Source organism: Engraulis encrasicolus, chromosome 3 (genome assembly GCF_034702125.1).
Source record: "Engraulis encrasicolus isolate BLACKSEA-1 chromosome 3, IST_EnEncr_1.0, whole genome shotgun sequence".
In the NCBI taxonomy this organism is placed as follows: domain Eukaryota; kingdom Metazoa; phylum Chordata; class Actinopteri; order Clupeiformes; family Engraulidae; genus Engraulis; species Engraulis encrasicolus.
In genome coordinates this window covers 2468360-2481108 of record NC_085859.1, presented here as the reverse complement: position 1 = coordinate 2481108, position 12749 = coordinate 2468360, and the positions used below count along the sequence as shown (strand labels likewise).

At 44.4% G+C, this 12749-nt stretch overlaps 1 protein-coding gene across 2 annotated transcripts in view; it reads right to left on the bottom strand.

The window, feature by feature from the left end:
* Positions 1–4047: 4047 nt before the first annotated feature.
* The window catches only part of vsig8b (V-set and immunoglobulin domain containing 8b), a 30165-nt gene continuing 21463 nt past the window's right edge, over positions 4048–12749 (bottom strand). For both annotated transcript variants that reach the window (XM_063194626.1, XM_063194627.1), the window contains 2 exons: positions 8090–8228; positions 4048–4773 (listed from right to left, as the gene is read on the bottom strand). In XM_063194626.1, the coding sequence (XP_063050696.1) occupies positions 4521–4773; positions 8090–8228 (392 nt within the window). In that variant the 3' untranslated portion in view covers positions 4048–4520. The remainder of the gene's footprint in view (positions 4774–8089; positions 8229–12749) is intronic.

Sequence of the window (12749 nt, the reverse complement as noted above, 5' to 3'; positions counted from 1 at the left end):
CTCTCAGCCCTGCCCCAGAGAAAGTAGCAGAGACGAGGGGCTCACTCTGATTGGTTCCCATTGTAGTCAATATTGCAGTTCCGCCAAGCTGTCGAGCGCAGCAGGCATGATAATAATCAGGCGAAGTAGAACACGCGCATTCAGGCCGCCGAGAACCGTGCCTTTAGTTGAAGAAAAAAAAAATCCCGTGTTTGAGGTCAGGTGTGAAAGTAACGCAGGCACCCTCCAGTAACGCCGCCAATCTCACCAGTTAGGGATTCTTCGTCTTCTTCTTTTTATCTATTGCTTATGGCCATTGTTGAGATAAAGCTGTAGGCCTATGGGTTTGTTATAAGTTGGGTAGCAAGTTCATCGTATCTTAAATAATCAAGGTTAAAGTCAAGGTAAACTTTATTATCCCTCAGGGGGNAACTCAAGTGGTCAACATTTCACATCTCCTCAAGACATACTACTACACATACACAGTAGACAGTAGACGTTGGACATTCATTTTCAATGGGAGTTATTGATTTTTTTTTTAATTGAATTGAAAACTTTATTACAGACTCAAAAATTTCCATATAAGATACATAAAAAGACATAAAAAACAAATAAAAAAACAGACAGGTACATCACAAAGCACCAGTTCATTTGAAAACATATAAACATGCTGCCACAATTCAGAGAAGTACCTTGTATCACTCTGCCTGGTATCACAAAGAGTAGATATTATACCATTGCTTGATCCAGCAAGTCTACCCATAAATCTATGCATAAAATTTCTCAGCAGTGCATGAAAAGTGGGGACACTACAATTGACAAATAAAGTGCTTGCGCTCGTCCATCTTGGGAACTGAAGGAGAATCCTAAACGCATCATTGTATGCCACCTGCAGCTTCTTCAGCTTAGCTGCATGGTATTTACACCATAAGTGTGCTGTGTAAAAAGGTGTGCAGTAGGCTCTAAAGAGATTAACCTTGACATCATCTGTGCACATATGGAACCTGCGTGCCAACATATTGGCCTGTGCATATAATTTACGACACTGACGAGTTAATTTCTGTTGAGTTAGAATTAAACTGGTGAGTTAACACCAAAACGTGGCATGGAAATCTACAGGGTATATTGAAGAGTGAAGTGTGGGGCACCAGGTCAACAAACAAGAACAGCTGACAGCAAAGCATCAAGGATATCTGGGCTTCCATTACTCCCATGCACTGTTTCTGCCATTGACTTCAATGTTAAACGCATCATGGCCATTATGAAGACAGAGAAAGTCCTAACCAAGTATTGACCATTGCATGTTATGTAGAAAGTACCAAATTTCAACTGATTTAATGTGACCCGAATTTTGATGAAGAAAAATTTGATTTTATAACAATATTCTAATGCTGCGAATTCCCCAATTCATGGGTTTTTTGAGCTGGAAGGCCAACGTATATAAAAAGAAAAAAATTAATGATTGGAATAGTTAAAAAACTGGGCCATGAATCTACAATCCATGACAGTTTAACATTATTGATGGAATTATGGAAATAAATCAACTTTTTCATGCTATTCTAATAAAAAGGCCTGGAGCTGTATGTCCCTTCAGGTCGTCTTATCCGACCGCCAATATCATGTTAATGTTACGCAGCTTCACATGAAATATGACATACTTTGAGAAGCAAGCTTAGAAATAACATTTGCAATACAGTTATATTTTCAGGGGACATAGTGAAGGTGGAGTCTGTTGTAAAGATGGCTGCCTTCAATATAGACCTTTAGTGCAGGGGGAAATCCTGGTTTGTGTTTACAGTACAGTATGGCCCTTGGAGGACTCTATAACATTTGAAATGGCCCGTCGAATGAAAACGGTTCCCCACCCCTGATTTTGTATGTCGATGTCACGGATGCAACTTGCATAGACTCAAATGTGAAAAACACCCCTTCAATTTATTTTTATGTAGGTCTTAGAGGCAAAAAAAGTGTAGTTATGTATTGTTGTTGTTGTTATTGTATTACAGGGTTTCCAGAAGACACAGTAGGGGCACGTCACACTAGTGTTTACAAATGGAAAATACTTCAGTTTATTGGCATCATGAAAACACACATACAGACAACACATTTGGCACCCACAAGGGCAAGATGTAAAAACCAGCTAATGTAAATGCCCTGTGTGATGCAGAGGCTAAATTTATAAAATGTATACGATTTTTAACATGTAAAAAAACAATATCGGCCCTACAGTATATATTTACACCACACTGAATAACAGAATCATACAGAACCATCTCTGGGCGTCTGGAATACAAAGGATAAATTTATAAAAATGTTAAAGATATTTAAAATGTCAGAAAAAAAAAAATATATATATATATATTTACATTGCACTGAATGAGAGAGACACAAAGGGAATTATCCCTGGGTGTGTGGATTATCTCTGGGCGTCTGGATTACAAAAGATACATTTATAAAAACAAATGTTTGAAAAGATTTGTAAAATGTCAGAAAATATATATTATTTACATTGCACCGAATACCAGAGAGTCATAGGGCTGTCTCTGTGGCCTACAGTGCATAGGCCCTGCATCAATTAAACCAATTCATATTACATTGCAATACACACCAAGGTTACATTCACAACATTTGAACACATTTCATCATGTCAATTTCCATAAGAAATGAAGAAAAACACGCACACCGATGAACTCCCATTTAAGCCGAAACGTCACGCATTAAAAATGGCTTAAATGGGAGTTCATCGTTGTGCGTTTTTTCTTCATTTCTTATGGATTTACTTTTTTGAACCTGCACCCGAAACCAGTCACTGTATGTGCGTCTTTTTTTGATTGGGATAATTATGTCAATTTCCAACAAAAACATTTCCTGGTTGGAATGGCTAATCAGAAACCCAGGGGTTTTCTTAAAGTCAAGGATCCTGGCCTTGCTAGGACGTAAAAACGCCCAGTGATTGGATACACCGCGGAGTTCACCAAAGAGTGTCCAATCACTGGGCGTTTCACGTCCTAGCAAGGCCACTCCTCCACTTGCCTCCTCCACTTGCTTCTCGTCATGATGACATCACTGACAACAGCATTATATTTCAATATCTTGCAAAATCTCAATTGTAGAGTCTTTTTCTCATTTGCAATTGGGATGGTGAATGAAAAACAGTCCCTCAAAAGTTGTTGTGGCGAGGCTGACAGCTGGTAAACTTTATCGTTTTCTCCACGGAGGAGGGGCCAGGAGGCGGGATGAGGAGACAAGCACAAGTGGAGGAGGCAAGGTCACATATTGGGATGCACCCTTAGGGTGTTTTTGATTGGCCATTTCCTATCAGAGAATTCTGTGGTTTGGTTGCAAAGTTGACAGGTGAAAACACTTTAAATCCATTACACCATGCAGTGGCAATAAAGTGCACAAACATTAATTTAAATATGCACACTGATCATTCTTTGTGTGCGTGTGAGAGAGAGAGAGTATGTGTATTTGTTTGTGTGCATGTGTGTGAGAGAGACAGTGTGTGTGTGTGTGTGTGTGTGTGTGTGTGTGTGTGTGTGTGTGTGTGTGTGTGTGTGTGTGTGTGTGTGTGTGTGTGTGTGTGTGTGTGTGTGTGTGTGTGTGTGTGTGCATGTGTTCTTCCCTCATGCCCATACAGAAGGTCAAAGGTTAGTCCAGGGGTTAAATGCCCTTCAAGACACAGAGGGCATAGAGGTCACTCCAAGGACAGCAGGGGGATACTGACAGGTCAAGGGTCAGAGGGCATAGAGGTCACTCCAAGGACAGCAGGGGGGTACTGGCAGGTCAAGACAGAGGGCATAGAGGTCACTCCAAGGACAGCAGGGGGGTACTGGCAGGTCAAGACAGAGGGCAGGGTCATTTAGAGGTCAGGGGTCACTGAGAGGTGAAGGGTGACATGACATGGAAGCATAGGGGAGGGGGCGGGGTTTACATTGGGTAACCATAGCGGGTAACCATAGCGACTCCTGTAGATGGGTTGTGTTTACACAGGGTAACCCTAGCAACTAGTGTAGATGGGTTGTGTTTGTACAGGGTAACCCTAGCAACTAGTGTAGATGGGTTGTGTTTACACAGGGTAACCCTAGCAACTAGTGTAGATGGGTTGTGTTTGTACAGGGTAACCCTAGCAACTAGTGTAGATGGGTTGTGTTTGTACACTACTTCAGGGTAACCATAGCGACTATCGTAGGTGAGGGGTAGCTATAGGTCGGGGTTTAAATTGGATTTCCGAAGGTGGGCTGTGTTTATACAGGGTAACCATAGCGACTGTCATAGATGGGCTGTGTTTATACAGGGTAACCATAGCGACTGTCATAGATGGGCTGTGTTTATACAGGGTAACCATAGCGACTGTCATAGATGGGCTGTGTTTATACAGGGTAACCATAGCGACTGTCATAGATGGGCTGTGTTTATACAGGGTAACCATAGCGACTGTCATAGATGGGCTGTGTTTATACAGGGTAACCATAGCGGCTGTCATAGATGGGCTGTGTTTATACAGCGTAACCATAGCGACTGCCGTAGGTGAGGGGGGGTTATACAGGGTAACCATAGCGACTGTCGTAGGTGAGGGGGGGTTTGTAGACGCTGGCAGTGTCTGGTGGGGGGGAGGCGGTGTGTCCACTGTGTCTGCTGTGTCTGCTTGCACTGCCCGACGGCGTCCTCTGGGGGGCAGCGTTTCCTCGCACTGACGAATAGAAGACTCCTGAGTGAGTGTGGTAGCCGGCGATGCTGCGCATGCTAGACACACGGCTAGCAGGACGACTAGCGGGAGCTACCACGTCCTCCCTAGAGAGAGGGGGGGGGGAGAGATAGGGAGAGGGGGGGGGGAGGGAGAGGGGGGGGGGAGAGAGAGAGAGAGAGGGGAGGGAGAGAGAGAGAGAGAGAGAGAGAAGCGAGAGGGATAGATAGGGAGGGAGAGAGAGAGAGAGAGAGATAGGGAGAGAGGGAGGGGGAGATATAGAGAGAGGGGAGGGGGGAGGGAGAGAGGGAGGAGGGACGGAGATAGGGAGGGAGGGGGAGATAGAGAGAGAGAGAGAGAGGGATAGATAGGGAGGGAGAGAGAGAGAGAGAGAGAGAGAGAGAGGGGGAGAGAGAGGGGGGGGTAGAGTAACACACAGCATTAGAGAGAGGTGGAGAAACACACACATTAGAGTGAGGTAGAGAGAGAAACACACAGCATTAAGGGCTCTGCATACTTAACGTTGCATACTTAACGTGCGCACTACCATTAAAATGTGGTTTGTTTATCTTGGTCTCAAGAGAGATGAGCAGACCAAGGATATGGATCACTGGAACCATGTCGTGTGATCTGAAGAGACCAAGATAAACAAATTTGCTTTAGATGGTGTCAAGCATGTGTGGTGGTAATACAGTTAGTTATACAAAAAAGGTGTATCCTCTCATAAGCCAAGCATGGTAGTGGGACTGACATGGTTTGGGGATGCATGAATGCTGTCAACATTGGCAATCTGAAATACACCTAAAAGAAACATGCATGTCAACATGCACTGTGACTACTGAAGCAGATCATGATATTCTCCATAGGATTGCATTCAAATCTCACACCAATCTATTTAAGCCAGATGCAGACTCAAAATGTAAAAGTTCAATGCAAAGAAAGGTTGAAACGCACACTGATGACCTCCCTTGTCATCCCTTTTCATTTCGTTTCATTTCGAGACGATTCGAGCCAACATAGCCCCTTCTCTACCGGATTTTAATCTGGGGTGTACTCACTTTTGTGAGTACATGTTCAAACATTAATGGCTGTATTTAGTTTTTTTCTGAGTGAACAAGAAATTTAAGCGGTTAAATATGTTGTTAAAAGGTCACTAATCATTGTGTCAAAGTGAAATTTCTGTAATGCTTTCCTATGAAAAGATCTGCAAAACTGTGAGGGGTGTATTCACTTTCGTGATATACTGTATGACTCCCTGTGACATTGTGTTTGCAAACGCAATCAAATGATAGGCCTAACTAACAAACAGAATCCTTGGATGAACTTCCAAGAGAGCACGTTAGCATGGCTCCTATTTAAAAAGTCCACCTTTATTGTCACCGCGAGCAAACGGCAAAAGTGATAAACTACTTAGCCTCCAAACATAATAGCCTACTTTCCCGACTACCATAGCCTACTGCTGAAGCGATTGCAGGGCTGACAGAATCGCTTGCTTCGTGGGTATTAAGTGCCAAAATAATGTTTTTTATATCACTAAATGGTTCGGCCATTATCCTGCATAGCAATGGCACAGCACTCATGATAGAGGGGTTGTTGTTTTGTCCATATTAAATTTGTAGATTATATCCGCGTTTCGTGATGAATGTTGCACGTCTATCAACTGTCAATGTCAGCGCGGTGTGGACCAACAGCGCAAGGGGGGAACACAACACTCGTCGTTGACCTGCTTTTGTTTGTGTTCGGTTTTGACCCTCTCATCAGTAAAGTTTTGGTTCTCTCTGGTCACCCAACAGCATCAGTTGAAACTTAAGTGAGGGGAATGAAGGCTGATTTGACAACAACTTGTAGCCTAAGTTTTGGATGCTCTCATCAGCCATTTAATTATCATGTTTGCGCAGGAGAGCGGTGCCTTTGACAAGCGGTGGCTATTTTAACAATCATATGTAACAACACGGAGTAGGCTAACCTAATGGCTAGGGCAAGAGATTTTCTTGTTCTCATGAAGTTACAAATAGTTTTACCCTTGGCACAAAATAGGCTAAATGCTTATCTGGCATCTAAATTAGACTAATGTCAGTGTGGTGCTGATGGACAGCGCACCACAATCTGTTAGTCACGTTCAGTTTCAGTCCGACGGAAAACTTGGATGCAGAAAATGAACAGCGATTTGACGAGACAGCTGCAGGTTTGCTATTGCCGTCAGTCACCAAATCATTTTGAATAATCTGCGCACACGGCACAGCCTATGTCTAATACCAGACTGACGCGGACTACCAATAAGCTCTGTGAGTGTAACCCTATGGAATTGCGTCCCGTAGGCTACCCAGGTGGCTAACCACACGGGGTAGGCGCAAAGAAAGGAAAATTGTCTCTATGTTGAGTAGCTATCTGCGCTATTTTAATTAAGAGTTCATGGAAATGATATTGGGAAATCTGTCTTATTTGAATATGGAAAAACAAAAGCCTCAGCTTTTCCGACCATAATGCTTTATGTCTTTCAGAATGATTATTTGCCCCCTCTGAAGATTCGTAGCAATTCAAATTAGGCCTATATAAATCTATTTGTTGGATTCATGCCCTTCATGCCCCCTCCGCTCCCCTGAATAACAATAATAATAATTTAAAAAGAAAAAAAAAGAAAGGGGGGAGGGGGGGGGGTGTAGGCCCAAAATTAGAATCTTTCATGGGGCCCAAAATTCCTGGTGGCGCCCCTGACTGAACGTCTGACTTATGACTTACCACACTGAAACGTAGATTTTTGTTATAGCCTACATTACCAGATCATTCCAAGACCATGTGAGAGCATTGTTCTGGTTGCAGAATTTATAAATAGATCGCTGAACACAACAACATTTAAGGGAGAAGATAAAATAACTCTCTAGGACATTTTATTATCCTCAGAATGATGCAGGGCCCATTCTGTAGTAGCCTACAGTTGCTGTAGCCTCTCTTCGCAACTCCTGATTTGTCTGCCTACCTGCATGGTCGCTGGTGGCGCACGCCAAGTTACAAAAAATGTGGGATGCACGAGCTCGCGCCGCGGCAGCTTGCGGAGGGGCGTGTGACGTCATTTTGAGCGCACGCCATCGTCGCGAGGGAGGTATGAATGAGGTTAGCGCCAGTTACGCTAAGTATGAATCCGCCTTTAGAGGGAATGAGGTAGCCCGTGATGCTGGACATCCGACTAGCACTACATCCTGCCTAGCATGCGTGTGTGTGTGTGTGTGTGTGTGTGTGTGTGTGTGTGTGTGTGTGTGTGTGTGTGTGTTACCTGATGTCATGGGCCACTTCCTTCTCGTATATCTTCCTGTGTGTGTGTGTGTGTGTGTGTGTGTGTGTGTGTGTGTTACCTGATGTCATGGGCCACTTCCTTCTCGTATATCTTCCTGTGTGTGTGTGTGTGTGTGTGTGTGTGTGTGTCACCTGATGTCGTGGGCCACCTCCTTCTCGTATCTCTTCTTATTGCAGCAGCAAATGATGAGCCAGATCAGCAGCAGTAGGAGGAGCAACAGGAGCAGCCCACCAATCACAGCGCCCGCTATCACGCCCGCCTTGTTCACCGCTGAGGAGGCACACACACACACACACACACAGATTGTCAGACTAACAGACTGCATTGTGCGTGTGCGTGTGTGTGTTTGCGTGTGTGCTTGTGTTTGTGTTAGACTCACGGTTGTAGGCTTGCAGGTTATAACACTGTGCGTGTGTGTGTGTGTGTGTGTGTGTGTGTGTGTGTGTGTGTGTGTGTGTGTGTGTGTGCGTGCGTGCGTGCGTGCGTGTGTGTGTGCGTTTTATAGACTCATGGTTGTATGCCTGCAGGTTGTAGACACACTGTGTGTGTGTGTGTGTGTGTGTGTGTGTGTGTGTGTGTGTGTGTGTGTGTGTGTGTGTGTGTGTGTGCAGGGCTGGACTGGGATCTGAAAAGGGCCCGGGCACTTTTTGACGCCTGAGGGCCCGACACCGATGCGGCGCCTATCGGTATATATGACATCGTATATAATATAGCCTACATTAAAAAGCTCACACGAAAAAGATGCTTCATCACTACTCACAATAACCTTCTTAGGGAAATGGTCGCAGTGTCCCTTCATCCTGCATGTGAAGTTCTGAGTATGTTTGAGGTTAGGAGATAGAGAGGTGGACAACTAACTCTATTTTCCTGATTATTTTCCTAGCCAGTGAGTATTCATACCATTTCCCTTAAGCAAAAACTGAAAACATGTCCCAGACACAAACACCTTGTTAAGCAAAGCAATATTTCACTCTCACACACACACACACACACACACACACACACACACACACACACACACACACACACACACACACACACACACACACACACACACACACACACACACACACACTGTAAAATGGACACCATATACAATAATAATAAAATGTGAATGTTTCAGCTTCCTATTGCTCCAATCCACAGATACTGTCAGTGAGCTTACTAAATGGCAACACACCACAACAAAACCAAGTGACCGCTCATTGCTTAGGTTTTCAACAGAGGTTGATGACGTTACGTAGTCTACGCCTTGGAGCGTCGCCTCAACCATGAAGATATTGAAACATCCATCCCAATGATGAAATGCTTTCCAGAACAAAACGTGTTTGCATGGATACAAAAGCATATCCGTGAACACCACAGGAAAATGTAACTCATGAAGGCCCTGTAAAATATCAGACACACTCCAACAACAAAGTTAAGCTACCATGTTTCATAGCTATTACAATAAAGGGAGCGCGTATCTACCAAGCGATTCACAAACAGCACGGAAAGACGGTTTCTTTCTTAGCCATCTATGCAAAGAGGCAGCTCAGGATAATAGTCTTGATAATGACGTGACATGCCATTACAGAAGGAAAAGATAGCAAAATAAATTTAGTTTAAAACCATAGTTGCAAAAGACACGACAAGCAATAGACTAAAACAAGATATTTGTTGGATTTGAGAAAGTGAAAGTGGGGCTGCGCCGTTTAACACGTAGCCTAATACAAGACGCAGTAGCACAGGTGTTGTGACGAAGGAGAGTTAACAGACAGCTGACACGTAAAGACAGAATATCTATTAGGCCTATGCTCGCGCAGCAATATAAAAAAGTTTAAGAAAATAAATCACTACATATTTGTAACTGATTTGAGCGAGAGGGGAGGGACGACATCTGTATTCTTTAGTTTCAGGCTACATGGGAAAAACGCCGAGGCGGTGTAGCCAGAGCTCTGGGTGTAGCTTATCTGCCTGGCCAGCCAGGGTAGGAATTGGGTAGTGGGCAGCATCTCGTGGCAGCTCAAGCTAAGGCAAATGGAAGATGTCTATGTGCTGGCGCAACATTAGGCTACATGACAAGTGCATGGGCATTTATCAAATGGATACAAATATTCATGACTGATTTGATAAGGTCAGCATGACAATTTGGTCTCAGCTAATGATGGGGATAGGGAATTACGACACGCCGAAGCGGCGCATAGCTACAATGCATTGGCTAGCTGGGTGTGTTGAGGGGGGTGCTACTACCTCTCTCTCCCTGGGTCTCGTCTCGTATCCGTCTGTACCTCCCCTGCTCGAAACATCTCCCGACCCCCACCGCCTCTCCTCCGCCTCATTCTGCACCTGCACTCGTTGATGCACCGGTGGCCCCACTGTCCCAACCTGAGGTCGAGCTGTGTGACGCACCACCTCCCACGGCCACACGAGAGCTACCGGTCCGGAGCTCGAGCTGGTGGTGCTTTTAGCTTTGAACAATTCAGTGATTTAGCACATTTTGCTCAGTTTTCTTTTATTTAGTTTTTGCTTTCGCTTTTCCATGCGCTTTTCATAGCCAGTCCTTTCTTTCTCCATATAGCGTCCTGTATCCTCCGCTCCACCACCAGAGTTTTTTATTAACCGAATAGCCACCATCCAAGTCCACGAAACTTCGGATGATGCTGCTGCTGACAGACACAGACTAGTTGGGTCGAGCGAGGGCCTGCAGGGAGGGGCGGGCCTTCGATAAACAGTGCATTTCATTGGACTAAGCCAATGTGCCTCAAGAGAAGCATCCAATGAGCACCGATGTGTCATTTTTTTTTACCGTCACAGACAAAAAAAATAATGTATATATTTTTTTATTATTATTTCGGGGCCCTCGAGGGCCCGAAAGACACGAGGGCCCACCGGGATTTGCCCGGTACGCCAGATGGCCAGTCCAGCCCTGTGTGTGTGTGTGTGTGTGTGTGTGTTTTATAGACTCACGGTTGTAGGCCTGCAGGTTGTAGACACACTGGCCCTCATTTATCAAAGCAGCGTACGACGAGAATCGTACGTACGTCGTGCGTACGTTCTTTTTCTACGACCACTTGGCATTTATCAAATCTCATCGTAAGCGCAGGAAAGATGAAATCCTACGACTGCTCTCAGACGGTGTACGCCGTTTTCAAATTGGACTTGAGATGACTATGATCACCAACTTGAGCAGCAGTTGTAGCGCAACAACTCATTATCATAAATATGTGACCTACATAATTACAAAATGTTTTTACATTTTATATTTTGGCTATAAGCCAAGTTCTACTTGTTTGAATTGATGCACCCTTCCTGGGTGCGCTGTGTTAATTTGGCATAGGTCAACAACTGCAAAATACTTCTAATTTGTGATTTGACGTGATGTGTGAATAATTGTGCAATATACAGCCGAGTATTGGAATGTGCCTTCAGTCGTGGAATCAATGGACCGATGTCCTGTCTTTTTAATAGCTGGGAGTTCAGGCGCACATCAATCAATAGCCTACATACAGTAATAATCTCCCGGTTGAGTTTCGCCATTACGCACGACTATCCGAATACACACCTGACACGTGTGTGTCCGATAACACTTTATAGTCGTCCATTTAGATGGCAAAAGCTAGGGCTGTCCCCTCGAAGGACTGGAGCGCAGGAGAGAAGCAGGGCGCACGTGAGTGCGAGAAGGACAGCGCACTGGACATGTAAAGCTCATCTATCCCCAACAAATGGTTTGGGCACTGTTTGTTTGCCAGTTTCACGTAGGAACCCTTTCTTGACCTCGTTTACAAAAAGGTTTATCATCATATTTAAAAAAATATATATATTATTTAATATAATAATATAGATATAAAAAATATCTTCATTATGTCTACTGTAGTCAATCAAACAATTCATTGTAAGTAGGCTATTTGGAAATCAATCTCTACCCCTTACATATTGAGAACCGAAACACTGTTGACTACTGCTGTTGATTATTTCCACGTGTTATTTTGTTGTCTACTTCGCGTAGAGCCTAATTTCAAGCTGTCAATCAACCAGAAATGTGGATGTTTTAGCCGGTTTGCGCCTCTCCATGTCGCAAACTTAGGGGTGTGGTCTCCTTCCCGCCGTTTTAGAGAAGGTGTGATTATTCTAATTACGATGGTTTTCAGACGCTGGATTTATCAACAGCCGCTCGCTCTTACGATGGGATTGGAGAGGTACACATGTTTAGTAAATCTCACGTGAGCTTCGTCGTACAAGATCTGCGCTCATTTCTGCGATGGTTTCTACGCAAGTTTGATGAATGAGGGCCACTGTGTGTGTGTGTGTGTGTGTGTGTGTGTGTGTGTGTGTGTGTGTGTGTGTGTGTGTGTGTGTGTGTGTGTGTGTGTGTGTTATAGACTCACGGTTGTAGGCCTGCAGGTTGTAGACACACTGTGTGTGTGTGTGTCTGTGTGTGTGTGTGTGTGTGTGTGTGTGTGTGTGTGTGTGTGTGTGTGTGTGTGTGTGTGTGTGTGTGTATGTGTGTGTGTGTGTGTGTGTTATAGACTCACGGTTGTATGCCTGCAGGTTGTAGACACACTGTGTGTGTGTGTGTGTGTGTGTGTGTGTGTGTGTGTGTGTGTGTGTGTGTGTGTGTGTGTGTGTGTGTGTGTGTTATAGACTCACGGTTGAATGCCTGCAGGTTGTAGACACACTGTGTGTGTGTATGTGTGTGTGTTATAGACTCACGGTTGTATGCCTGCGGGTTGTGGACACATTATGTGTGAGTGTGTGTGTGTGTGTGTGTGTGTGTGTGTGTGTGTGTGTGTGTGTGTGTGTGTGTGTGTG